Source organism: Pan troglodytes, chromosome 2 (genome assembly GCF_028858775.2).
Source record: "Pan troglodytes isolate AG18354 chromosome 2, NHGRI_mPanTro3-v2.0_pri, whole genome shotgun sequence".
Taxonomy (NCBI): Eukaryota; Metazoa; Chordata; class Mammalia; order Primates; family Hominidae; genus Pan; species Pan troglodytes.
This window is the reverse complement of record NC_086015.1, coordinates 77,027,195-77,054,497: the sequence shown is the minus strand read 5'-3', so window position 1 is coordinate 77,054,497 and position 27,303 is coordinate 77,027,195. Positions and strand designations below refer to the sequence as shown.

The 27,303-nt window shown below is 38.0% G+C and overlaps 1 protein-coding gene across 4 annotated transcripts in view; it reads right to left on the bottom strand.

Annotated features, from left to right (window-relative positions):
• Window positions 1-27,303, bottom strand: part of PPP4R2 (protein phosphatase 4 regulatory subunit 2) — a 70,270-nt gene that overhangs the window by 9,546 nt on the left and 33,421 nt on the right. For all 4 annotated transcript variants that reach the window (XM_003309888.7, XM_063806014.1, XM_054680794.2 and 1 more), the window contains exon 3: window positions 10,279-10,449. In XM_003309888.7, coding sequence (XP_003309936.2) covers window positions 10,279-10,449 — 171 coding nt within the window. The remainder of the gene's footprint in view (window positions 1-10,278; window positions 10,450-27,303) is intronic.

The window sequence follows — 27,303 nt, the reverse complement described above, 5'->3', positions numbered from 1 at the left end:
AAAAAATTCTGAAAGTGCTTAAAGTGCATGTTATTCATATGAGAACAAATGTTTTTAGATAAATTTGAGAGTCCAAGAATCAATCTTTTGTCTCAAACCTAAAATCGAATCCAAACCTAAAATTGAGAAAACTGTCCTACCAAAAGACAAGGCACAGAATAAAAGATTAAATGTTTGCCTGATATTCTAAACATTCAGAAGCAACTAGAAATTCCTCTGGGTTTCTGAGGAAGAATACTTTTTTGCTTTTGAAAATCTACTCAGAGTGAAGTACAATGTCAAAATGAAGAATCCTTTTAAATGGGGAAGTACAAAGCACACCAACAGCGTTACTAATTATGAAACAATAAGCTTATACATCTTTTGTTTCATTCCTATAAAGACAACCATTAGAAATCTATAGCTAATACACAAAACTAACTCTACTTTAAAAATATTTAAGCATTTTCCACATGTATAACAAACAGTTATTAGTTTCTCAATTGTCTGTCCGTGAAACCCAGTATTATCGGGGATTTCAGATTAGTGGTATAACTCACCTTAGCTCCTCTTCTAGTTCATGGCTCTTCAAACCTTACACACACAACACACCTAAGCTATTTCCTCATTATATCACCCCATAGTGATACTGTCATTAAAATTTATTATTCAAAATATACAAAATAGCACCAACAGGGTATTCAACAAGTGTTTCGGTATTCAAATAGTACTTAACTGAAAAATACTGTCTAGTCATTATGCTTTTTCTTCCAACTAAAATTCTTTCCCACATTAAAACCTAATGTTTTCTCACTAATTAAAATTAGTTTTAACAGATGAATATTTTAAAACTTCTTGTTTAACAACATGTACACTGAATGTTTTGGCTAATTTTCTTTAGAAATGTAAGTTAAATTGTAGCCAATTAATATTTTATGTGTTGCTTAATATTAATACTGCTTTGGGAGGGGGTATGTGTTTACATAGCAATACCAGCAATGATAAAACGAGTTTAAGTTCTTAGACAATTTCAGAAGCTTTTTTCAAAAGATCCTTATTTCAAAAAGTAAAAGAAACTTTTAAAAGTCATTTTACCAAGTATCCAATAGATGGCACTAAAATGTCACACAACACTTCCTTTTCTCACATGACAGGCTAAAACCCAACCAAACACTTTCTGCAAATCAATGGATCCACTAGAAATATTAGTATGATAAATGAACGTAACAACAGCATTGAAAGGTCTCTTTACATACAGACTGTACTTTTAAACTTATTCCATAAATATAAGAGCCTATTATAAACTAGAAATACCAACCTTGCTCAACAGCAGTCAAAAGACATGTAAATAATTACAATTACAGTAATAACAACACTGTATAAAAAGTGCCATGGAGACAGAATAAACTGTATGCCAAGCTTAGTAAGCATGACACTGGGAAAACTTAGTTTGAGGTAGGCCTCTAAAAGGAGGCACAAGAATAAACCAGATAAACCAGTACAAAATGAATGCATTTGGTACAAGTATATGAAAGCTCTGCTCTCTGATACTCAACCATTAGACATAGCATACAAAATAGTTTATTCTAACTTCTGAAAATATTAAGGCTTTTCCCACACATACTAAGAAAAGCAAATATAGGGAGAGGAGCGTTAAACCCACATGCCACTCATTCTCAATGAAAAGTCTATTCAGAAATCCTTAAATTTGTGGGGAAGTGGTGATCAGATGTTAATTAGCAAAGTTATACTGTAAAATAAAAAACCCTGGGCCAGGCACGGTGGCTCACGCCTGTAATCCCAGGACTTTGGGAAGCCGAAGCAGGCGATCCCCTGAGGTCAGGAGTTCAAGAACCAGCCTGGCCTGTAATCCTAGCTACTCGGGAGGCTGAGGCAAAAGAATTGCTTGAACCTGGGCGGTGGAGGTTGCAAGTTGCAGTGAGCCGAGATCGAGCCACTGCACTCCAGCCTGGGTGATAAGAGTGAGACTGTCTCCAAAAAAAAAAAAAAGCATTTGGTTTACTCTGATATATCATCTGATTTATTCATAATGTAAAATGGAAAACTAAGATGATATAAGGAACTGAAAAAAGGACATGACTAGCTAGCATCTCAAATTTTTTAAAACAGTGCCTACAACATCCAGTAACATTTTTTAAACCCCCCGCCCCACACATTAAGGATCCACCTTTGCTAAATATATATATATATTTTAATATACACACACACACACACACGCTACCCCCACTAGGAGACCTTACTCAAAACTGAATTTACCTGAGTCTTCATGGGTCTCATGGGTCTTGTCTGAAAACAAGGGTTCTACAAGTACACTTCAAAGATTATCATGATGACTAAATACGACATAATGTATATGGTATATTAAATCACCTAACAGTGCCTAAAATATTTCAGAAAGTTCAATAAATCTTAGTTCTTATTGTCATCACTCCATCTACTCTTTGATAGAGATTGTGGGAAGGCACACATGGTCCAAAGACCAACAAAACCAAAAGTATAGGTCTGTCTTTAAAAATACTCCCTTTAATTCCAAGGAAAATAACTAACCCTAATTAATAGGATCACACATTTTACCTTCTATATCTTAATTTAAATGCAAGCTGTCCCTATTTACTTTTTTTTAAAAGCAGAAGTCTTGTACACCTAAAAGCTATGGAAATTCAAATACCAAGAAAGTCGCTGAATATCAGGGAAAGACATCTCAACATAAAGTAGCAATTCAATGCTATTTTTTAAAAGATAAATTTTAAGTCATAAGGCTAAACACTAAAGAAATAATGTCTTAAGCATGTATTTTAACCTAAATTTCTATAAAAGTACTAAGTTGAAAAGAAGGCACTCAAAAAATAAGTGCACACTTCACTCAGACTCTAAAAAAATCAGCTTAACTACCTTAACTTTAAATTATATAAGCAACTTTTCCACATGAAAAAGACAAAGGAATGTAACATGTAGCACAGAGGCTACTGGAGTAAACAGCTAAAGAAATGACCATAAAATCTGACATCCTACTAAAAAAAAAGTCAAAACAGTCATTCACTTTTGTTTTACCCATGTATATGTGGATTTTACTGTCTTTTCTGACTAAATGACCACATTAGTGGTGTCTTAGTTAACAGAAATACTGAGTGAAACTTAACTGTCAACATGGAAACTAATCAAAGACTAAGTTCATAATTTTGTTTACACCTACAAAGTCTTACAAAAGTCAGAAATACCATTAGAATCCTGTGATACTAGCTTTACTTGAAGCAATATGTTCTTTCTGTACTCAGGCTTTAATATTTACATAAACATACACATTCATAAATATTTATATTTATGAATTTTGGGTTAAGGAGTGGTGCAGACACCAGTTTACTTACATCATTGGGGTTCCTTATCATTATTAAAAGAGGCGAAATTAGCTGAGCACGGTGGCTCACGCCTGTAATCCCAGCATTTTGGGGGACCGAGGCGGGTGGATCAACTGAGGTCAGAAGTTCAAGACCAGCCTGGCCAACATGGCGAAACCCTGTCTCTACTAAAAATACAAAAATTGGCCGGGCATGGTTGATGCATGCCTGTAATCCCAGCTACTCAGGTGCTTGAGGCAGGAGAATTGCTTAAACCCAGGTAATAGAGCAACACTCTGTCCCCACCAAAAGAAAATTCATACACATATAATCTTATGTCTCAAATCAAATGACAGATTTCGCTTTTTTTTTTTTTTGAGATGGTGTCTCGCTCTGTCACCCACGCTGGAGTGCAGTGGCACCATCTCGGCTCACTGCAACCTCTGCCTCCTGGGTTCAAGCAATTCTCTTGCCTCAGCCTCCCGAGTAGCTGGGACTACAGGCGCCTGCCACCACGCCCAGCTAATTTTTTGTATTTTTAGTAGAGACGGGGTTTCACAGTGTTAGCCAGGATGGTCTCGATCTCCTGACCTCGTGATCCGCCTGCCTGGGCCTCCCAAAGTGCTGAGATTACAGGTGTGAGCCACCACGCCCAGCTAATTTCACCTCTTTTAATAATGATAAGGAACCCCAATGATGTAAGTAATGTCTGCACCACTCCTTGACCCAAAATTAATCTACAGCAATTGTCAAAGCTTTTAATAAAGTTAATCATCTCTTGGAGTTCGTATAGTCTGAACTGTTATTTTATTTGCATCAAATATAACTAGCAAGAAAAAGTTAATTAGGCTTTCTGTTAATTTCAATTTTTAAGTTTATTAAAGAGAGTATCACATCAAGCCATATTACCACTAGACAAGACCAGGTGGGGAATAGTAAGGAGGGATGGTTACAAAATCATGCCAATTCTCAAGTAATTATTCTAAGAGAAAGAAAGGGGATAAAGAAAAAACAAGTAAGTAGGGGTGGGTGGGTGTGGGTTTGTGTATGTGAGAGAGACAGAAATCTGCCACAAATAAGTACATTTTAACTAATATACTCAACACTGACACAAATAATTAACAGCACAAAAACCTATTTTCCCCAGGCAACTGGGGAGCACAAAAATCAGGAAGCAATAAAGTGGATCAACAGTGTCAGAGAACAAAGTAATAAATGGCTAAGGACCCATTCTCTCAGTCCCTGAATCATCTGGAGCTAACCGTAAAGCAAACAACACACAAACTGAAAATCAAATGTGGGTTGTTTTATTCTACAATCCAGACTTTGGAGTATAAAAGTCTCATATATAACTTTAAAAGATCATGAGCAGTACTCTCAGCTGTGACTGACTGTACCTGCTTAACAGATGATATAAAGATTATTAGGTATCAAAAGTTTTCCACTTTTTCCAGACCTCCTCATAAATATATAGGAACGCTATTTTAGTTTACTATTCAGAGTGAGGAGGCCGACTGCCTACTTTAGAGAGGTCTTAGAGGTAACAGCAATGACAAGAAAGGGTCAAGACTTGAGAGATTAATTTACTTTTATATTCATTATTCTTTCATTTTGAAAAATTCAGAGAACATAAAATGGTATCTTTTAAAACTGCCAGGAATGTAACTTACATGCTCTCTATCCCTCAAAATCCCTCTTTGTGTACACCATTATAGGAATGAACCATTACCTATTAGCAATTCCTAAATTATATTCATGGTCTCTGTAATAGGAGGAGGATTTTCATAAATGGCCCTGGTTTGAGTAAACCCATATAGTCTTTTTAATTATAATTCCAGAGGGCATAAAATGGTCTTTTAATTGACCATTTCATTAAAATTTTTAGTTTCGTTCATTTTAATTTTTGGTGTTTCTCATCTGACAAACTGTAACTTCACTTTTGGAGAGTAGTTATAATCCATCTTCTATGAAATTTTAAAGTTCCAAAGTAATTTTAAAAGACAAGAAAATGACCAAAAAAAAAAAAGGAAAGAAAGAAATTAAGCATTCCATTGTGAGTCTTCTATGCCTCAATAGACAAAATAGATATAAATATACTTTTATTCTTTTTTTTTCTAGTCCCCAGTTATTCAATATTCTTTTCTTCACTCATTCATTCATCTATCCATCTATGCACCTAGTCACTCCATACTTGTCTGTTTAAGAACCTACTATATTCAGGCACTCACTCTTCTAGGCCTTGTTTGGAAAAGACTGTTACCCCAGCTCTCCAGAAGCTTATAGTTCAGGAAATCAAGTAAACAAGTGCATGGACAATTTCCACTTCAAAGAGGGAAAAATCTGTACTTTGGCCGGGCGCGGTGGTTCACGCCTGTAATCCCAGCACTTTGGGAGGCCGAGGTGGGTGGATCACAAGGTCAGGAGATCGAGACCATCCTGGCTAACAGGGTGAAACCCCATCTCTACTAAAAATACAAAAAATTAGCCAGGTATGGTGGCGGGTGCCTGTGGTCCCAGCTACTGGGGAGGCTGAGGCAGGAGAATGGCATGAACCCGGGAGGCAGAGGTTGCAATGAGCTGAGATTGAGCCATTGCACTCCAGCCTGGGCAAAGAGCGAGACTCCGTCTCGAAAACCAAACAAACAAACAAACTTGTACTTTGGTAATATACTAAAATAATTTTAGAAAACGGATAATCTTTCTTACGGCAAAATACTAGGAAGCATTTAATATAAAACTTTTACAAATTAAAAGCAAAAACAACAAAAACTTACCAGTAAGAAAATTAGCAAAAGAAAGCCAAAAGAAGATATAAAGGGCAATTCACAGAAAGGCTGTAAGTACACAAAAAGATGTTCCATTTCACTTACAGTCAAAGAAACACAAATACAGACACATATACAGTACCGAACAATTACAATATCTGCACTTATTACAAAAGAAAGCATCAAAACCACATTTTGCTAAGTCAATTTTGCAGCACTGATAAACTGAAAATTAAGTGTTCATAAGCTAACCTAGCAATTACATTTCTACAAATTAAAAAAAGTAACAATCTGGCCAGGCGCGGTGGCTCATGCCTGTAATCCCAGCACTTTGGGAGGCCAAGGTGGGTGGATCACCTGAGGTCCGGAATTCAAGACCAGCTTGACCAACATGGAGAAACCCCATCTCTACTAAAAATACAAAAATTAGCCGGGTGTGGTGGCGCATGCCGGTAATCCCGGCTACTCGGGAGGCTGAGGCAGGAGAATCGCCTGAACCCAGGAGGGGGAGGATGCGGTGAGCCGAGATCGTTCCATTGCACTCCAGCCTGAGCAACAAGAGCGAAACTCTGTCTCCAGAAAAAAATAAAAAAAGGCAACAATCTATACGTATATTCAAAACATGACATTCATCAACAAAAGATACGTGGAAGGATGCTCACTACAAGCACTGCTAGTTAACAGCCAAAAAAATTAATGTCTATCCATCAATCAGGACAGGCAAATAAAAACCTATTATTCACATAATAGAAAACAATGTAGCCATTTCAAATAAATAAAAAGATAGCTTTAAATGTACTAATATAGACATGTTGAAGCTTCTCTAAAAGGAAAATACCACTAGCATATAGCATGATTCTACTTTCATTCTTTATGTACTTCTGTAACAGTGGGGATCTTTTTAAAAGCGTGAACATACACCGCTTTTGTAATTTAAAGATTATCTATTACAAATGGGGGGAGGAGTGTATAAGAATGGACAAACCCTCAAACTGGTGGAAAACCAACAAAATGTTACTTCTTAGTAAATATTTTTAAAAACTATATATATATAAAAAACACAAAAATTGAAGATTTTGTAGACATGTTTCAACATACCAATATATTAAAATACAGACAAAAAAAGAGTAAATTAAAAATAGAAAAATCTTGATGTATCACTGATTAAATAAGACTTAGATTCTGCCTGCTCAGAGAAAGTGATTCATAAACTGAAAAATCAAATTTAAAAAATGTAAGTTCGGGCCAGGCGCGGTGGCTCAAGCTTGTAATCCCAGCACTTTGGGAGGCTGAGGCAGGTAGATTACTTGAGGTCAGGAGTTCCAGACCAGCCTGGCCAACATGGTAAAACCCTGTCTCTACTAAAACTACAAAACAAATAAACAAACAAACAAAAAAAAACATAGCTGGGTGTGGTGACGCACACCTGTAATGCCAGCTACTCGAGAGGCTGAGGCTGGAGAATAGCTTGAACTTGGGAGGCGGAAGTTGCAGTGAGCCCAGATGGTGCCACTGCACTCCAGCCTGGGTGACAAAGACTCCATCTCTAAATAAACAAAACAAAACAAAACAAAACAAAACAAAACAAAACAAAATTTCAAAATACGGTTCAAAAATAAAGTTGTAAAAGAAGAATGCTCAGGCATTTAATGACTGTTCAAATCATTTTCTGAAGTAGGTGAATTACCTCTTTTACAGATTAAGAAATTACAAATATTTAGATTTATGTAATAAATACACATTAGTTTTATTATAATATTTATATATAATATATAATACATGTATTTGTTTCTAGCCCAACTTAATGTGAAAGAACTGAAAATGGTATTTGCTATTACTAATTCAGAATAACAAGTAAATCTGCTTACAAAGCAGCAGTATAATTTGACCTGTTTCACCTTAACTTTTATTTTTGAATGACGGCCATAATTTATTGAAATAAAAGATGAGTCACTATGTCTAAGTACTATTTATATATATGTACAATTTATAAATAACCCCGAGAGGTATTCTCTTTTTTTTTGAGATGGAGTCTCGCTCTGTCACCCAGGCTGAAATGCAGTGGCGAGATCTTGGCTCACTGCAGGCTCTGCCTCCTGGGTTCACCCCATTTTCCTGCCTCAGTCTCCCGAGTAGCTGGGATTATGGGCGCCCGCGACAATGCCCAGCTGATTTTTCTGTATTTTTAGTAGAGACGGGGTTTCACCGTGTTAGCCAGGATGGTCTCAATCTCCTGACCTAGTGATCTGCCCACCTCAGCCTCCCAAAGTGCTGGGATTACAGGCGTGAGCCACCACACCTGGCCCCGAGAAGTATTCTAATCTTGAATGTATTCATTTAGTTCAATAGTAAATCTTATGCAACATGCTTCTAAAATGTATCATGTGGCTATTTCTTGGATAAGTGCTTTTAAAATGTTTTTTTTCCTTTTTCTGAAAAATTTTAAAATCTTGATATGGAAATATACACATATTGGTTAAATAATTTCAACAGTCCAACAGGGTGCACAGTGAAAATAGGTCTCCTTCCCATCCCAGGTCCCCAGGGGTAACCATAACTGATGAACCTCAAAGACAAAAGCTATGATTTCTCCCCCCCAAAATGTTTTTGTAACAGACCCAAAGTCAAGGCCTAAGGGTTTGACATTTCAAGCAAAATTCTTAAACCTAAAAACAGTGGAATATGATATAAAGCAAACCGTTAACTGGATTACACTATCTTATTTCGAAATCCCATGCAATTAAATACCTAAAGAATCAAGCCATTTATGCCATCTAAAAATACAACTGAAACCCTTCAAATACTATCTAATTCTAACTATGAATTCACTGGTTAGAAAAACCACAATTCATTATATTTGGTATTGTTGTTGTTCCACACCCTAAATTAACGCCAAACTAAATATTGAATAATTCAACTTCACAAACACTTCTTCCCTTCAACAAAGGAAACCGTAAAAATACAAAGTCCTGGCTGGGCGCGGGGGCTCACGCCTGTAATCCCAACACTGTGGGAGGCTGAGGTGGGCGGATCACAAGGTCAGGAGTTGGAGACCAGCCTGGCCAGCATGGTGAAACCCCATCTCTATTAAAAAATAAAAAAAATTAGCCGAGCACCATGGCGCGCACCTGTGGTCCTAGCCTAGCTACCCGGGGGGCTGAGGCAGAATTGCTTGAACCTGGCAGGCGGAGGTTGCGGTGAGCCGAGATCATGCCACTGCACTCCACCCTGGGTGACAGCGAGACTCTGTCTCAAAACAAAACAAAACAAAAAACAACAAAAAACAAAGTCCTAAAAAAATAGAATTTAAAATGACAGAGTATGAGACACAGTAACATTTCTTTAAAAATGAGTACTGCCGGGCGTGGTGGCTCACGCCTGTAATTCCAGCACTTTGGGAGGCCGAGGCAGGCGGATCATGAGGTCAGGAGATCGAGACCATCGTGGCTAACATGGTGAAACCCTGTCTCTACTAAAAATACAAAAATTAGCCGGGTGTGGTGGCATGCGCCTACAGTCTCAGTTACTCGCGAAGCTGAGGGAGGAGAATTGCTTGAACCCAGGAGACAGAGATTGCAGCGAGCCAAGATCACGCCACTGCATTCCAGCCTAGGTGACAGAGCGAGACACCTTCTCAAAAACAAACAAAACAAAACAAAAAAACCAGGGAGTTTTACTTTTGTACAGAATATCTTTTTAGTGTTTTTAATGTTTTACAAGCGGCCAAAAATGGTTACTTGTAACTAACAAGCAAGCCGTTACTTAGGAGAGAAATGAGGACTCCAAAAAAAGTCTAAACAAAAACTCACTAAAATACTTCCATAAATTACTATTTCGTTTTAAAAGAAATGTGATTTCTCAATGATATAAAGGTTCTATATAAAGTATGAAGACATAACACCAAATATAAAACAGGAAAGAAAAACCATTAAAATGTTTCCTGATAAATGACTGTTTCCACTGATACCTATAAAAAGGTGGTTCAAGTTTTTTAAGAGGCTACAAATATTTTAAATAGTTGTAAGCTAAAAATCATCAACTACTACATGTCACTAGAAACAAGGAATTTATTCTAATGGATAATCAATCAATTATCAACCAGACACATCAAAATTAAAAGAAAAATCTATTGATCTTCTGCTAAAAATTAAATCTTTAAAACAGTATTAAGTGCATACCCATTAAATCCAGTGACAATTTTCAGTATTCTTTCCTTCATTTCATCAAAGGGAATATATTCGACATTAGGGTTGGGAGGACCTCTTGGCTCAGGAGCTGAAGTTCTGAAATCATCCATCACTTTCTCCAGTTTGAAAATAAAATAGCCTTTAAATTGGGACCACTGAATCCTATAAGCAAAAAATTAAAAAATATATAATACCATGTAGCTTCACAATTCTTGAACACAAAACACAAATATAAAATATGACACTAATACTAACAAAATTAAGATGTGAATAATTAGTAATGAGAATGCCGTCATTGAAGAGCACACATCATGCCTCATTTATCACAAGCTTCATCCTGATGCTATCCAACTCCCAACCCAAACAAAACCCAGATCTCTCATTTAGATCTTTTAAATGAACTACCTCTGCCTGAAAGTCTATGGTGTGTTAGGTCCTATTCTTAGTATGTTTAAAATAGTATTTTGACTTTCACTCATAACAAACCTAACCAGGGGGGCATTAGTTACACTATCCTATTAAGTCAGAATGAATCCATACCTTAATCATCCAAGTTACAATGTTTGCATGGACTAGTAAAATTTGTCTATTATCTACTAAATAACAAAATAACTTTACTTTCTTTTTTTTCCCCTTTCAGTTAATATCTTCAGGCTCTTTTGTCACTTAAGAGACAAAAGGCATGTACCTATGATTAAGGCACATAATCACAGGTTCTATCCAACCAGTACTTGCACAATAAAAATACATAATTTGCTTAGGTACTTTTCACATCTATTCATTTATCAAATTAACATAAACACCTTTTTATCCCTCTTTCCTCACATTTCACCACTAATATAAAAGGAAATTTTGTGAGGATACCTGCCTGAATAGTGTAAATTCCAGGAGACACGGGAGTCAGGAATGTTAACCATTTCCTCAGGCAGACAGTACTACCATTAGTGACAGCAGATCAATCTCTTCACACAGGTTGACTACTTAAACAAATTTACACAAATTAACGGGAGCCCATCTGTAATCACCTTCTATCCCATCCAGCAACCCTATAAACTAGGGTAGCAGTTTTCAAATTGTGGTCCAAGAGGTCAAAGCTATTGTCAAAAGAATCAGGGCTGACTAGTTCACTGTTAATGTGTGCAATGATGGTATAAAAGCAAGGTGGATAAAACTGATAATCCATGTAGCAAGAGTCAAGACAGCAGCACCAAACTGTATTACTAGCTGTAGTAGAAGCCATAATTTTCAAAAACTCGTAATTTAAAAAATCTGTTTCACTTAAAGTGTAAAAGACATAAAAATTACTAATTTCATTAAATCCCAACCCTTGAATACATCTTTTACATATTCTGTGTAACAAAATGAGAAACAGATATTTAAAAAATTATGCTGCATATCAAAGAGGTATGGGATTCTCAAAGAACAATACCTTTATTTAGACCGTTGCCAGCTGAACTAGCTATTTTTCATAGAACAGCATTTTAACCTGAAAGGACTGCCACACAAATAAAGCTTATTTAGATTAGCAGACTGGGTGTGATGGCTCACACCTGTAATCCCAGCAGGCGGATCACCTGAGGTCAGGAGTTCGAGATCAGCCTGGCTAACATGGTGAAACCCTGTCTTTACTAAAAATACAAAAATTAGCCAGGCGGGGTGGTGCATGCCTGTATTCCCGGCTACACAGGAGGCTGAGGCAAGGAGAATCACTTGAACTGAGGAAGTGGAGGTTGTACTGAGCTGAGGATTGCATCACTGCACGCCAGCCCGGGCGATGAGCAAGACTCCATTTCCAAAAAAACAAAAAAAAATTAGGAGAATGTGGTAGACATTTTCTCAAAAATAAATAAAGTGAACCTGTCATTTCAAGATAAATAACTGACAGTATTTGTTACCAATGATAAAAATTTGAACTTCTAAGCAAGAAACTAAAAGTCTGGACAATTTTTATTCTTCACTGTGAGCTTGAAAGCTTCCTGATATAGTCCCAAAATATTCTGAAGGCAACCAGTGTCGACATAAAAATATTACATGAGGCCAGGTGTGGTGGCTCACGCCTGTAATCCCAGCACTTTGGGAAGCCGAGACAGGAAGATCACTTGGGCCCAGGAGTTGGAAGCCAGCCTGGGCAAACAGCAATACCCCGTCTCTACAAAATAATTAATTACTAATTAATTTAAATTAGGCATGGTGGTATGCACCTGTAGTCCCAGCTACTCAAGAGGCTGAGGCAACAGGATTGCTTGAGCCCAGGAGGTAGAGGCTGCAGTAAGCCAAGATCACACCACTGCACTCCAGCCTGAGCGACAGAGCAAGACCCTATCTCTTAAAGATACTGTGTGATACCAAAAGCACAAGCAACAAAATAAATTGAATTACATCAAAATTTAAAATTTGTGCATCAAAGGACAGTATCAACAGAGCAAAAAGTCAAATCGTGAAATGGGAGAAAATATTTGCAAATCTTTTATCTGATAAGGGGTTAATATCCAGAATATATAAAGAACACCTACAACTTAACAAAAAAGATGACCCAATTTAAAAATGGGCAAAGTACTTAAATACGCACTTCTCCAAAGAAGATATACAAATAGCAAACACACAAGATGCTTAACACCATTAATCTTGGGGAAATGTAAATCCAAATCACAATACCACTTTACACCCATTAGGGTTGGCTATTATCTAAAAAACAAGTGAACAAGTATTGGCTGGCCAAGGATGTAGAGAAACTGAAACTTTCCTTTTTGAGACAGTGTCACTCTGTTGCCAGGGCTGGAGAGTGGTGGTGCAACCTCGGCTCACTGCAACCTCTGCCTCCTGGGTTCAAGCAATTCTCCTGCTTCAGCCTCCCAAGTAGCTAGGATTACAGGTGCCTACCACTACGTCCAGCTAACTTTTTGTATTTTTAGTAGAGACGGGGTTTCACCATGTTGGCCAGGCTGGTCTGGAACTCCTGACCTCGTGATCAGCCCACCTCAGCCTCCCAAAGTGCGTGAGCCACTGCCCCCAGCCAAGAAACCGAAACTCTTGTGCATTGCTGGTAGGAACGATGCAGTCACTGTGGAAAGCAGTTTGGTTCCTCCAAAAACAACAACAACAACAACAAAAATTATGAAACCACCCTATGATTCAGGAATCCCATTTCTCCATAGATCCCCAAAAGGTGAAAACCACCCAAACGTGCCACCATCAGCACATGAATGGATAAGCAAAATGTGAGAGATAAACACACACACACACACACACGAATATTATCCAGTCTTTAATCTGAAAGAAATTCTGACATGGATTAAGCTTGATGGCATTATGCAAAGTGAAATAAGCCAGACACAAAAAGAACGACTATTGTATGATTCCACTTATATGAGCTATCAAGAATAGTCAATTTAGAGTCATCTGGAACTGTGGCGAGGAAGGTGCAGGGACTTACTCTTTAATGTGTATTCAGTTTGTGTAAATGAAAAGTTCTGCAGATGGATGACAGTGATGGTAACATACATCCTGAGTGTACTTAGTGCCAATAAATTGTACACTTCAAATAGTTAAAATGGTAAGGTTCACATTAGGTATATTTCAATAGGTATTTCCCCACAAAGAAGATACACAAATGGCCAATAAGCATATGAAAAGATGCTCAGCATTATTATCTATTAGAGAAATGCAAATCAAAACCACCCATTTCACACCCCACTAGGGTGGCTATAATCAAAAAGATGAATAATAAACGAGTGCTGGGTTGCTGTGGGGAAACTGGTAATGTCATACATTACTGGTGGGAAAGTAAAATGGTGTAGTTGCTTTGGAAAGTACTTGGGCAGTTCCTCAGAAAGGTAAATGCAGATTTGTAATCCAACAATTCCATTCTATTAAATGAGTGAATTATGTATTTTACCGCTATTACTTTTAAAAACGGTGAGGATAATTAAAAGCTATTTGCATGATTACTTTTTTCCACCTTTCCCTATCCTATTTTAGAAAGGGGAATTTGAGGATTAACAAGCAGAATTTTTAATTTTTAATTTAATTTCACAGAATTTTTGATATGCCTAATATTAATCCTTATTAATGTACAATTGCTTTTGGTTCCTAAAATCTATCTTTAAATTTTATGAGACTCTCCACATGCACTTCATACTTAAACATACCAGGGAAAGTTATACTGAAATAGGACGCTTATACTTTTCATTTCTTAAATTAATAATTTTTTGTGCTTTTAATAATCACCCACTAATTCATAGCGTGAGTTCAGATTTCCATATGCACAGAGTCTTGTGGTGTGTTTTAATCTCATCTTTCCATTAACCATCTGACATGACATGTTTGCGGTCCAAAAAAAGCACATTAATGGGAACAGCCAGACAAGAGGTATGGGACCCCAGGTAATGGAAATTCTGAAGAGATTCAAAGACTCTATGGCACTAACTCATGAGACAGAAATTAAGCCCCATAAATTGACATGAATTATGAACACACTGTAGTCTTAACTTTCAAATAAATCAAGCAGTTACTCTAAATTAGATCAATACGATGCAATTCAAGTGATACTACTCCACATATATATGGGGAGAGCATTCATAAAATGTGAAAGATACAGCTTTTTGATGGAGGACAACTATTTGATAAAAACAAAAACAGAAAATGCTTCCCTAAAAGTTATATAATTCAGGGGCCAGGCGCGGTGGCTCACGGATGTAATCCCAGCACTTTGGGAGGCCGAGGCGGGCTTATCACAAGGACAAGAGACCGAGACCATCCTGGCCAACATGATGAAATCCTGTCTCTACTAAAAATACAAAAATTAGCTGGGTGTGGTGGCACACACCTGTATTCCCAGCTACTCGGGAGGCTGAGGCAGGAGAATTGTTTGAACCCAGGAGGCGGAGGTTGCAGTGAGCCAAGATTGCAGCACCGCACTCCAGCCTGGGTGACACAGCGAGACTCCATCTCAAAAAAAAAAAAAAAAAGAAATTATATTCAGGCACAAAAAACAGGCCATGCGCAAATCAACTAAAAACTTGGCAACAAAAAAAAATTTCTTAGGAATGTACACTCACTGGATGAGTAGAAATGAGAACAAAAAAACCCTTGGCTTTCAATATGAAAATCAAATTACTCTAAAAAGATGCTCATAAGACATAAACACATTTTCAACTTCAGAACAAATTTCTCCACATAAAATCCCCTCCAATAAAATACATACTCAAAATTTAAATCTACTTTGCTGAAATTAACTCAATAATGTACTGAAATTAATCACCATTAACTAAGTAGCTTCACCTCCCTTCACTTCCTTTTTCTTCTCCCCTTCCATTTTCCCATTTTTGCAGTTTCTCCTGTAGGAAAGTACAATTCATATCTCTAATAAATATATCCTGGTGCTAGATTTTACATTGACCTTTTTTCTCCATAGGAACTCACAAGTTCATATTCAAACATGTTTCTCTCACAATTCTCTAAAGGCTAAAGGTATTTTCCAGAGGCTTAAGGACAGAAAATCCATCTTTTCTTTTCCCAAGTGGTGCTACAACAATTTAGCGGCCAGCGGCCAACCACTTTAACGTACTGGTTCCTACCATTTCCAGTTCTAAGATTACTCTCTACTCAGCCTATCTGCATTGCACACAAAGTGTGAGGAACACTAAGAGCACAACAAAGCTCAGGAGAATCCTACTACTATTAGCTACTCCAAAGGATAGCAAATACTGCACCATTTATAAACATCAAACGGGAATTTGAGAAGAATGAATAAATAAAATCTAATGGAGATGATCATTCATTAAAGGTGACAGGCTTAAAATACACTTAATGTTTAAAAGGCAGATATTTCAATCAGATGACTTAAAACGTCAAATAATTCAGTCTTAATTATATGACTGAGGCAAACAAAACAAGTATATTTAATCTGAACACTGAATTAAATAAGTGAAAGATCTGCAAAAGTAAGAAAACACTGAGTTGCTTACATAAAATTATGACATTTTTAAGGACTAATTTTAAAACACAAATTACTATCTCTATAAATGGGGCACGAAACAAGAGATTCTTTTACATTATCATTCCACATCATATTACATCTTGTCGACTAATTGAACATTAAAATAGATCAGTAGAACAGAAGAGAGCGGAGAAGCACACCCACACATATATGAAAATCTGATATATGGTAAAGGACAGATTAGTCAGTAAACTGAAAAATATTGAGACTACTCCAAAATGTTAATAGGATTTAAAAACTAAATAATGTGTTTTTTCTGATTACATCAATAGTACAGCCATTATAAGAAATAATAAAGACACAGAAGTAAAATGTATCCATAATCTGCAGTCAACCATCATCACTAAAGTAACATTTTAATATATTTTTCAAATTTGACATCCTAATATTCCTTTTTCCCTCCTCCTTACTCACTACGGCTATTTGCATGGGACAAACAGTCTTTGAGGGCAAGATTTTTAACTGCACCACGTATTTGTGCCATAATTTATTAATCACAGTTTAAAAAAATATTTAGGGCTGGGTGCGATGGCTCACGCCTGTAATGCAAGCACTTTGGGGGGCTGAGGCAGGCAGATCACCTGAGATCAGGAGTTCAAGACCAGCCTGGCCAACATGGTAAAATCCCACCTCTACTAAAAATACAAAAATTAGCCAGGCATGGTGGTGAGCGCCTGTAATTCCAGCTACTGGAATTACAGACAGGCTGAGACACAAGAATCGCCTGAACCCAGGAGGCAGAGGTTGCAGTGCGCCAAGGTTATGCCACTGCACTGCACTCCAGCCTGAGTGACAGAGCAAGACTGTCTCAAAAAAAAAAAAAAAAAAAAAAAATAGGTCACATCTACTTCATTACAATTAAAAATAATTATGTAGTTATGTGATTAACAGCCTAATAATAAACCCTGTAGGCATCTATTTATCACCTGAGGATAGATTTCTGTAAGTGAAATTACTGAGTCCGAAGTATGAAGTACATACATCAAGACTTTTGTTTCAACCTTCAAAAACTCCCCAGACACCATGTACCATACTTTGTAGTGTCATCAGTAATATAAAGCAACATGTTACATTTGAGTATGATAACCTTTCAAAAATTCTGTCAATATGCTAGGAGAGAAACAGTTTAATTTACATTTCCTTCATTGCTAGTGAAATGGAATATTTTTACCTGATTTTGACCACAAGACACTTGTTTTATGTGTTAACAGGTCCTTTGCAATCCCTCATCCCAGGGCTTCTTCAATTTTGGCTTCTTCACTCTTGTCGCCCAGGCTGGAGGGCAATGGCGATCTCGGCTCACTACAACCTCCGCCTCCCTGGTTCAAGCAATTCTCCTGCCTCAGCCTCCTAAGTAGCTGGGATTACAGGCACCTGCCACCATGCCTGGCTAATTTTTGTATTTTTAGTAAAAACGGTGTTTCGCCATGTTGGCCAGGCTGGTCTCAAACTCCTGACTTCAGGTGATCCGCCGCCTTGGCCTCCCAAAGTGCTGGGATTACAGGCGTGAGCCACCAGGCCCGGCCACTTGCTGACATTTTCAAGTTGGATAGAATTCTTTGTCACAGGAGGATGTCCTTTCTATTGGAGGATGTGGAGCTACATCCCTGGCCTCTACCCACTAGAAACCTGCAGCACACCACCCACTTCAGTTGTGACAACCATAAATGTCTCCCAACATTATCAAATGTTCCTTGGGAGTCAAAAATTGTCCCCAGTTAAGAACCATGGGCCCATTCCCCACCTCTCTAAAATTATTTGTCTTTTGCTTATTTTTGTGTTATAGAAAAGGTAAATTATGTGATACAAGTATGAACATAATTTTTGGATTCTCATTTTGTGCTGACTACTTCAAAAGTAAAAAGTATTGTTTTTGGCCAGGCATGGTGGCTCACACCTGTAATCCCTGCACTTTGGGAGGCCCAGGTGGATGGATCACTTGAGGTCAGGAGTTTGAGACCAGCCTGGCCAACATGGTGAAACCCCATTTCTACTAAAGATACAAAAATGAGCTGGCATGGTGGGGCATGCCTGCAATCCCAGCTACTCAGGAGGCTGAGGCAGGAGAATCACTTGAACCTGGGAGGCCGAGGTTGCAGTGAGCCAAGATGGCGCCACTGCACTCCAGGCTGGGCAACAAAAGCAAAACCCAGTCTCATAAAAAAAGTATTGTTTTTTATATAAATGAAATGACACTAAAATATTTCTCATGTTTCCTATTTTGAAATTATCCTTGAAGTGTTACATATTTTCTTGCTCATAAACTTCTATCTGAAGATGGCATAGTACCTGCTTTGAAACAATAAAGTTTTGACAAAAATTCTGAAGGGAAAGTATTTGCCACTGAAAGTGACAAATTTTTCAAATTAGAGTGCTAAATGGTTGTACACATAAAGGATCCAATCAGATGAAAAAGAAAGGTTCAGAAGGTAACACAAACTTTCAGACAATAGCTCAGTGTAAACCTGGGTTGCTTTCTTGGCAACTTACATATTCATGATAAGGATTCTAAAAATGCCTAAAGATTCAAATTACTACCTATTCATCCACCTCTCCCTACCAATTAAAACAAAAAGTCCAACCAACAGTATATTCCAGTTAGCCTGACTTGTGCTTAATTTTTAGCCTTTGAGCCCTTACAGAAAATGTCCCTGGCTGGGCGGATCACGAGGTCGGGATTTTGAAACCAACCTGGCCAGAAAGGTGAAACCCTGTCTCTACTAAAAATACAAAAATTAGCCAGGCATGGTGGCACGCACCTGTAGTCCCAGCTACTCAGGAGTCTGAGGCAGGAGAATTGCTTGAACCTGGGAGGTGGAGGTTGCTGTGAGCCAAGATCATGCCACTGCACTCCAGCCTGGGTGACACTGCACTCCACTGGGTGACAGAGTGAGACTCCATCTCCAAAAAAAAAAAAAAACAAAACAAAAAGAAAAAAGAAAAAAGAAAAAAAATGTCCCTAGAATCTATTACTATACCAACATAGACTCCTCCCTTCTACGTCAGTGCTGTACCAAAGATGACTCTTCTAACAGCACGGCTCACAATGACCACAGCCAACAAAGAGATGTTGAGTTTTTTTAACTTGTACTAGCTTAATGGCTGAAGTGGATCTACCTTCCTCCCTGCAACTAGAGAGTCACTTTTCTCACCACTTTTGCTCCTGCTTTTTACCACCCCCTCTACAATCTAGTTGATAACCAATTCCAATCTGCCATCAAAAGGGACTGATCTATCCCTTCACCCCAACATGTGTCAGACAGGACCGGGCAGGTAGGACCTGGGCCCTTTTTTTCATTCTACCAACTCAGCCCTAACATGAAGGTCAACAGCAGTTAGCAAGTCCTGAAGAAATATGTCACAATCCTTGACTAACAAAATTACTTTGTTACTGCCAGCAGGTGTGCTTAAAATAATAAAACAAAATTCATTTGGAAAACCAGACTTACAGATATTAAATAGAAAATAAAACATCATTAACACTTAATTGCAGAGATTTCAGTGATGGTACAAGAGAACCTAAAGATCACAGTGTAGGTTTAGGGCTCAACAAGGAAGGGCCTCAGGACAAAGTTGGAACTTTAAGCTGAACCTTACAGAAAAAGGAATTGGAAATATATTGACTAAAGTAAAGCAAGAAGCAGGTGTTTAATATAAACAATAAATGAGTTTCTCAAACTCAGCACTATGGACATCTTGAGCCAAACGGTTTTAGCTTGTGATGAGCTGCTGTCTGTGTGCACTGTAGGATATTTGCATCCCTGACCTCTATCTAGCAGCAATCCTCACTCCAAGTGGTAAAAAAATGTCTCTACTCATTGCCAAATGAACCATAGGAGGGAAGTGGTTCCTGGTGGAGAACACTGCAATACACAATCCCTTTTGTTAACATCTTACTGGTTACCTTAAAATAATAAGGCTGGGGAAATCAGAACTGCCAAGATCAAAGTCACAAAATTTGAGGAATAAAATTTGTGGCACATGTATATACATCTTTTTACAGAAAGAGGGAAAGAGAAATCTAAATAATCTAAACCTAATACACAGATGATTCATTTAAAAAATACATACTAATTAGCATTAAAATCTCATGAATCACTTTCAGTTGTACAGGACAATGTGCTATGAAGATCTAATCTAGAATTTTTTTTCTTGGGTGTAGTCGTCTGTGTATTAAGTGGAGGGGGAAAAAAAATCCCCCTTCTATCCAACCCAAAGACCAATCCATGTGATATACAGCAAAGAAGACAATAATCATTCCATTTTTGAATTTAGGGAGACTGAAAGACATATGTAAATGATTAAAGCTTAAAATATCTGTTACTGAAATATAAAAATGAGTTGGCACTGCCACAAGTGGTGAGAGATTACTGTATATTTTAATACAAAGGTTTTATCCTGAAGAATCTTGAGTTTGACAGTAAAACAAAAGTATCTTAACAATGTCTGCTATGTTAGCTAATATTTTGGTATTCGTTTATTTTGTGTAATTTTATATACAGATTACTTTCACTGCTACTTTAAAGTATATCCCAGAGTTATGTGCTACTTTAAAATTGCCAATCACGTAAGTAATAATTATCTGGAATGCATTTTTCTGTATCTCATACTTTCAAAAAAAGAAGAAAAAAATCATTAAAAGCAAAGTACCTATCACAAGAACAATTTGTACTTTGGTTTAAGGACTGAATACATGGAAAATGAACATGTCAACGCTACTAAATGAATTAACGCTTCCTGGGAATCTCCATTTACATATGACAAAACTAAAAAGATAAACTGGAAATTTGTACTGATACATAATTATACATATTTATGGGATACATGTGATACTTTTCATACATGTTTGCAACGTGTATTGGTCAAATCGATATTTGGGATATCCATTTCAAACATTTATCATTTGTGCTGGGAACATTTCAAATCTTCTCTAGCTATTTTGAAATATACAATAAATTGTTAACTATAGTCATCCTACTGTGCTATCAAATACTAAAACTTATTCCTTTTATCTGACTGTACTTTTGTACCCAGTAACCAATTTCTATTCATTCCTGGCCCCCCACCCTTCTCAGCCTCTGATAACCCTCATTCTACTCTCTACCTCCGTTAAGATCAACTTTTTTAGCTCCAACATAATGCATGAGAACATGTGATATTTGTCTTTCTGTGCCTGGCTTATTTCACTTAACAAAATGACCTCCAGTTCCATCCACATTGGTGCAAAGGATGGGACTTCATTCATTCTTTTTATATCTGAATTGGACTGTATTTCACTGTGTGTGTGCGTATATATACACCATTTTCTTATCCATGCATCCATTTGTAGATACTTAGATTGATTCTCTATCTTGGCTACTGTAAATAATGCTGCAATAAATATTAAAGTGCAGGTATCAGCCGGGCGCAGTGGCTCATGCCTGTAATCCCAGCACTTTGGGAGGCAGAGGTGGGCGGATCAGGAGTTCAAGACCAGCCTGGCCAACATGGTGAAAGCCCGTCTCTACTAAAAATATAAAAATGAGCCAGGCGTTGTGGTGTGTGCCTGTAGTCCCAGCTACTTGGGGAGGCCGAAGCAGGAGAATCACTTGAACTCAGGAGGCAGAGGTTGCAGTGAGCCGAGATTGTGCCACTGCACTCCAGCCTGGGCAAAAGAGCGAAACTCCATCTCAAAAATGGAAAAAAAAGAAAGTGCAGGTATCTCTTTGACACACTGATTTCTTTTCTTTTGGACATTTATCCAGCAGTGGGGATTGCTAGGTCAGATGGCAGACCTATTTTTAGGTTTCTGAGGAATCTCTACACTGTTTCCCATAGTGGCTGTACCAATCTACATTTCCACTAGCAGTGTACTAGTGTTTCCCTTTTTCTGCACCCTTGCCAGAATCTTGCTATTTCTTTTTCTTTCCTTTTTTAGACAGGGTCTCACTCTGTCACCCAGGCTGGAGTGCAGTGGTGCAATCTCACCTCACTGCAACCTCTGCCTCCTCGGCTCAAGTGATGCTCCCACCTCAGCTTCCCGAGTAGCTGGGACTATAGGTGTGTGCCACCATGCCTGGCTTGTCTTTTTGATAATGGTCATTTAACTGGGGTGTATAACATCTCATCGTGGTTGCGGTTTACATTTTCCTGATGATTACTAATGTTGATCATATTTTCACATACCTGTATGTCTTCTGAAAATGTTCAGATAATTTGCCCATTTTAATTGGATAATTTGGTGTTTTTGCTTTTGAGTTGAATTCCTTACATATTCTAGTTATTAATCCCTTGTGAGAAAGATAGTTGGCAAATATTTTCTCCCATTTCATTTTCTTCACTCTATCGACTCTTCCCTTGTGCGGAAGCTTTTTAGCTTGATGTAATCCCATTCGTCTGTTTTTGCTTTCGTTGCCTGTGCTTTTGAGGTCTCACCTACCTTTGCCCAGACCAATGATCTGACCTGTTGGAAATGTTTTAAGAACAAAACTAGGGCCAGGCAGAGTGGCCAATGCCTGTAACCCCAACACTTTGAAAGGCTGAGGCAGGAAGACTGCTTGAGCCCAGGAGTTTGAGACCAGCCTGGGCAACATAGCAAGATCCCATCTCTACAAAAAATTAAAAAATTATCCAGGCATGGTGGCATGTACCTATAAATCCTAGCTACCTGGGAGGCTGAGGTAGGAGGACTGCTTGAACCCAGAAGTTCAAGGCTGCAGTGAGCTATGACTGTGCCACCGCACTGCAGCCTGGGCAAAAGAGGAACAGTCTCTAAAAAACAAAACAAAACTATAGCTTGCTGCAGTCTCATCCCTCCAAAAGAAGTTATTCAAAAAGCACTACTCATAGTTATCAAATGGAGCTAGGATTCTTGAAGACTAAGAAATTGGAGGAAAATATGTGTCCACTAACTGGTAGGAATCTCCATATCCTGAGTAATAATAGTCAGCAAGTGTTCTGCGTTACCTGGAAAATTCTACACACACAAAAACTATAGATTTGGAGGGAAGAGGAGGAGTTAAAATAAAACAAAACTACTAACTCAATGATGGCACCATTTAACACTCTTTTTTAAAGGTGCATTGTTTAAAGACATTTATAAAAAGGAGGGAAGTAATCAAAAAACTGTAATAGTAGCACAAGAGGTTCAAAGTCTAAATGACCAGTTTAAAAAGAAAAATACACACACACACACACACACACACACACACACACAGAAAAGTGGAGAAGAAACCAATAATTATTTTAAATCAAAAACATTTTCTAAAATGAAAAATAACAAGCACTGGTGAGGATATGGAGAAACTGGGACCAATGGGCACTGCTGATGGGAACGTAAAATGGCGCGGCCATTGTGGAAAACAGTTCCTCGAAAAGTTAAACACAGAACTACCATATGATCCAGCAATTCTACTTCTAGGTGTATACCCAAAAGAAGTGAAAGTACAGACTTAGACACTCGCACACCAACATTCACGGCAGTGTTATTCACAATGGCTAAAAGGTGAAAACAACCCTGAACCCTGAAACCACTACGTGAAGTAAAATAAGCCACACACGAAATATTTTATAATGTCACTTAAGTGAGGTACCTAAAATCCATCAAACTCAAAGACACAAAAGCTAGACAGGGATTGGAAGGAAGGAGGAATGGTCATTATTGTTTAATGGGTAAAGAATTTATATTTGGGACAATAAAAAGGTTCTGGAAATGAATAGTGATGATGGCTCTACAACACTGTGAATGTACTTAATGCCACTGAACTGTACATTTAGCAACGGTTAAAAAGTGGTAAATTTCATTTTATGCATGTTTTGCCTCAACCAACCAATCCATAAATAATTCCCAGAATTAAAAAATACTAGTTTTCAAATTAAGAGAACTCACAAGAGTTACTGAAGAGTGACCAACACAAGAGTTGACAAATAGACTCACAGCAAAGCACACTGCAGTAAAACTGTGTAATTCTGGAATCAAAGAGAAGATTCTACAAAACTCCAGGGACATAAACCAGGTCACATACAAAGAGGGCTCCAGATTTATCAACAGGTGTCAAAGAAAGCAATGAAAAAATTCCTTCAAAATTCAGAGAGACAATAATTTTCAACCTAGAATAACCAGACTATCAAATAAGTAGGCAGAATAAACACATTTTCAGACACTGAAAGTACAAAACAAATTGTTATTGTGCCTCCTCTCATCCCACCAAAACAATGATGTAAACCAAGAAAGAGCATGATATGGTATCTAGAATACTGAGACTCCAACACAAAAAGTTAATTATAGGATGATAAAAATGGGTCTCCCACCGTAAGATGGTAGAATTTCCATCTTCATCATAACTTGGTAGGATTAAGGCAGGTCTAGAGAGCAACCAGTCCAGAATGGAGCAGTTAAGAAGGCTCAACAAGAGATTTTTTTTAAAACATGAAATTGATATATAAACAACTAAAATTTGGGGTTTAATTAGTCATAAGCATACAGAAAATTAAACGAAAAAATAGCATTAACAGAGACAATGTATATATTGAATGCTAATGTGACCAAAATTTCAATGTAATTATACTGGAAAAAATGAGCAGTTAAAGAGTGGGAAGTTTGTGTGTATGCTTGGAGAAGGAGTACGTAAAAGAAACTAAATCTTAACTTTCATTAGTAAGAAATCAGACATTAAGGGAAAAAGTAACTAGACTGTAAAATTAAGAGAAAAAGTAACTAGTAAAAAGACTGTACCTTAGAAATAGGAAGGTACGCTGGGCGCGGTGGCTCACGCCTGTAATCCCAGCACTTTGGGAGGCCAAGGCGGGCAGATCACAAGGTCAGGAGATCGAGACCATCCTGGCCAACATGGTAAAACCCCGCCTCTACTAAAAATACAAAAATTAACTGGGCGTGGTGGTGCCTGCCTGTAATCTCAGCTACTCAGGAGGCTGAGGCAGAAGAATCGCTTGAACCAGGGAGTTGGAGGTTGCAATGAGCCGAGATCACGCTACTCTACTGCACTCCAGCCTGGCAGCAGAGCGAGACTCCGTCTCAAAAAAAAAAAAAAAAAGAAATAATTTTAAAGCAGTTTTACTTGTAGCTCAAAAAATAAAAAACAAAGAAAATTTAAAGTGGTTGTCTCTCAGGAGCAAAAGAAATAAAAGAAAGTACACAGACTTTTTTGTGACCTTTATCGTATTAATAAATTCACTAATGCGTGTGCATATAACTTTAATAAAAGTAAAAACTAAATAATAAAAAAAATCAATTTAAAAAGAGTCAGGTGGTGCTCTGGAGTCTGGAAGCCTGACCAGGTATTTCAACCACTTTCTCATTTGTAGGGCCTAAGGCAGATAACCCTAGCCTCTCTGTTTCCCCCATCTGTGAAACAGGGATAATAATATTTAGTTCTGTTGCTGTAAGGGTTAACATTAGTGTAAGCAAAGTGCTTAGCAAAATGGCTGACACCCAGTAAGCACCCAATGGTCGTTATTCCTCAAGAAACTCAGGATGGGGAGAACATCTGAGTAATACAGTAGATATATGCAGACAGCTTTGGGGATGAGGGTAGTGTTCTGAGATGGCATTAAGTAAGGAAGACTGGAACAGTGAGAAAGACCTGTGTTAGACCACAGTAAGATGCTTGGGCTTATATTGGCATTCTCTCTGGCCTAGAAATACTTCTAAAGGCACTTTAAATATCCTCTTTCATCAGAGAGGATAAAGTCTCTACCCAACGTTGCTTTTCCACCCATTCACAAAACTGCTTGTTTTTTAAAAATAAATGAAATATTTCTTTCTTTTTTCTTTTCTTTTTTGAGACACAGTTTCATTCTGTTGCCCAGGGTGGAGTGCCATGGCACTATCTTGGCTCACTACAACCTCCACCTCCTGGTTCAAGTGGTTCTCCTGCCTCAGCCTCCCGAGTAGCTGGGATTACAGGTGCATGCCACCATGTCCAGCTAATTCTTTTTGTATTATTAGCAGAGACAGGGTTTCACCATGTTGGCCAGGCTGGTCTTGAACTCCTGGCCTCAGGTGATCCACCTGCCTCGGCCTCCCAAAGTGCCGGGATTACAGGCGTGAACCACCGTGCCCAGCCATAAAAATAAATGAAATATTTCAACTAACAGAAAAGTACAGAAGAGGTGTATCACTTAGCTTTGTCAAACCTTAGCTACATTTTTATAGTTCTTGATGAGCTAAAAGACATTTACATATGTTATACTTACTCCAAAAATTCTTTTGACTCCACCAGGATTTCCTATCCATTGATTCTATTACCTTTTTACTGTCCCTCAACCCTCTGACAACCTCTCTCCCTTCATTACCCAGCTTCAACTGTAAAAATTATAATCTGGCCCAGTGCGGTGGCTCACACATGTAACCCCAGCATTTTGGGAGGCCGAGGCGGGCAGATCACCTGAGCTCAGGAGTTCGAGACCAGCCTGCTCAACATGGTGAAACCCCGTCTCTACTAAAAATACAAAAATTAGCCAGGCATGGTGGCACGTGCTTGTAATCCCAGCTACTCAGGAGGCTGAGGCAGGATAATTGCTTGAATCTGGGAGGCGTAGGATGCAGTGAGCTGAGTTCACGCCACTGCACTCCGGCCTGGGCAACAGAGTGAGACTCCATCTCAAAAAAAGAAAAAAAGAGAAAAGAGAAAAAAAAAATATAATCACTCCCTCAGATATAGTTGGTTCTCTAGCCCTTCTCTGGCTTCACTGTAATTTAAAAAAAAAAAAAAATCAACATAATCCCCACCAAATCTGTGCCTACATAAACATAGGGAAGAAAGCAAAGACAAAGAAAAATCCACAACCATGCTGGCTGATCTTGAGTACGCTACAAATGCTACCAGACATTATCCCCAGTCTATTTCATTCTCTGACTCTCCCAGTAACTATTTCATATCTTCTCACCTCAACCCTACATTGAGTTTTCCCTCCGTCACACTCAATGACCTTGCTTCTTGTCGCACTTATAAAACTGAAAACAATAGGGAATTTCCAGGGTCCCACCAGTTACCTACTGTCATGTACATGTACACACC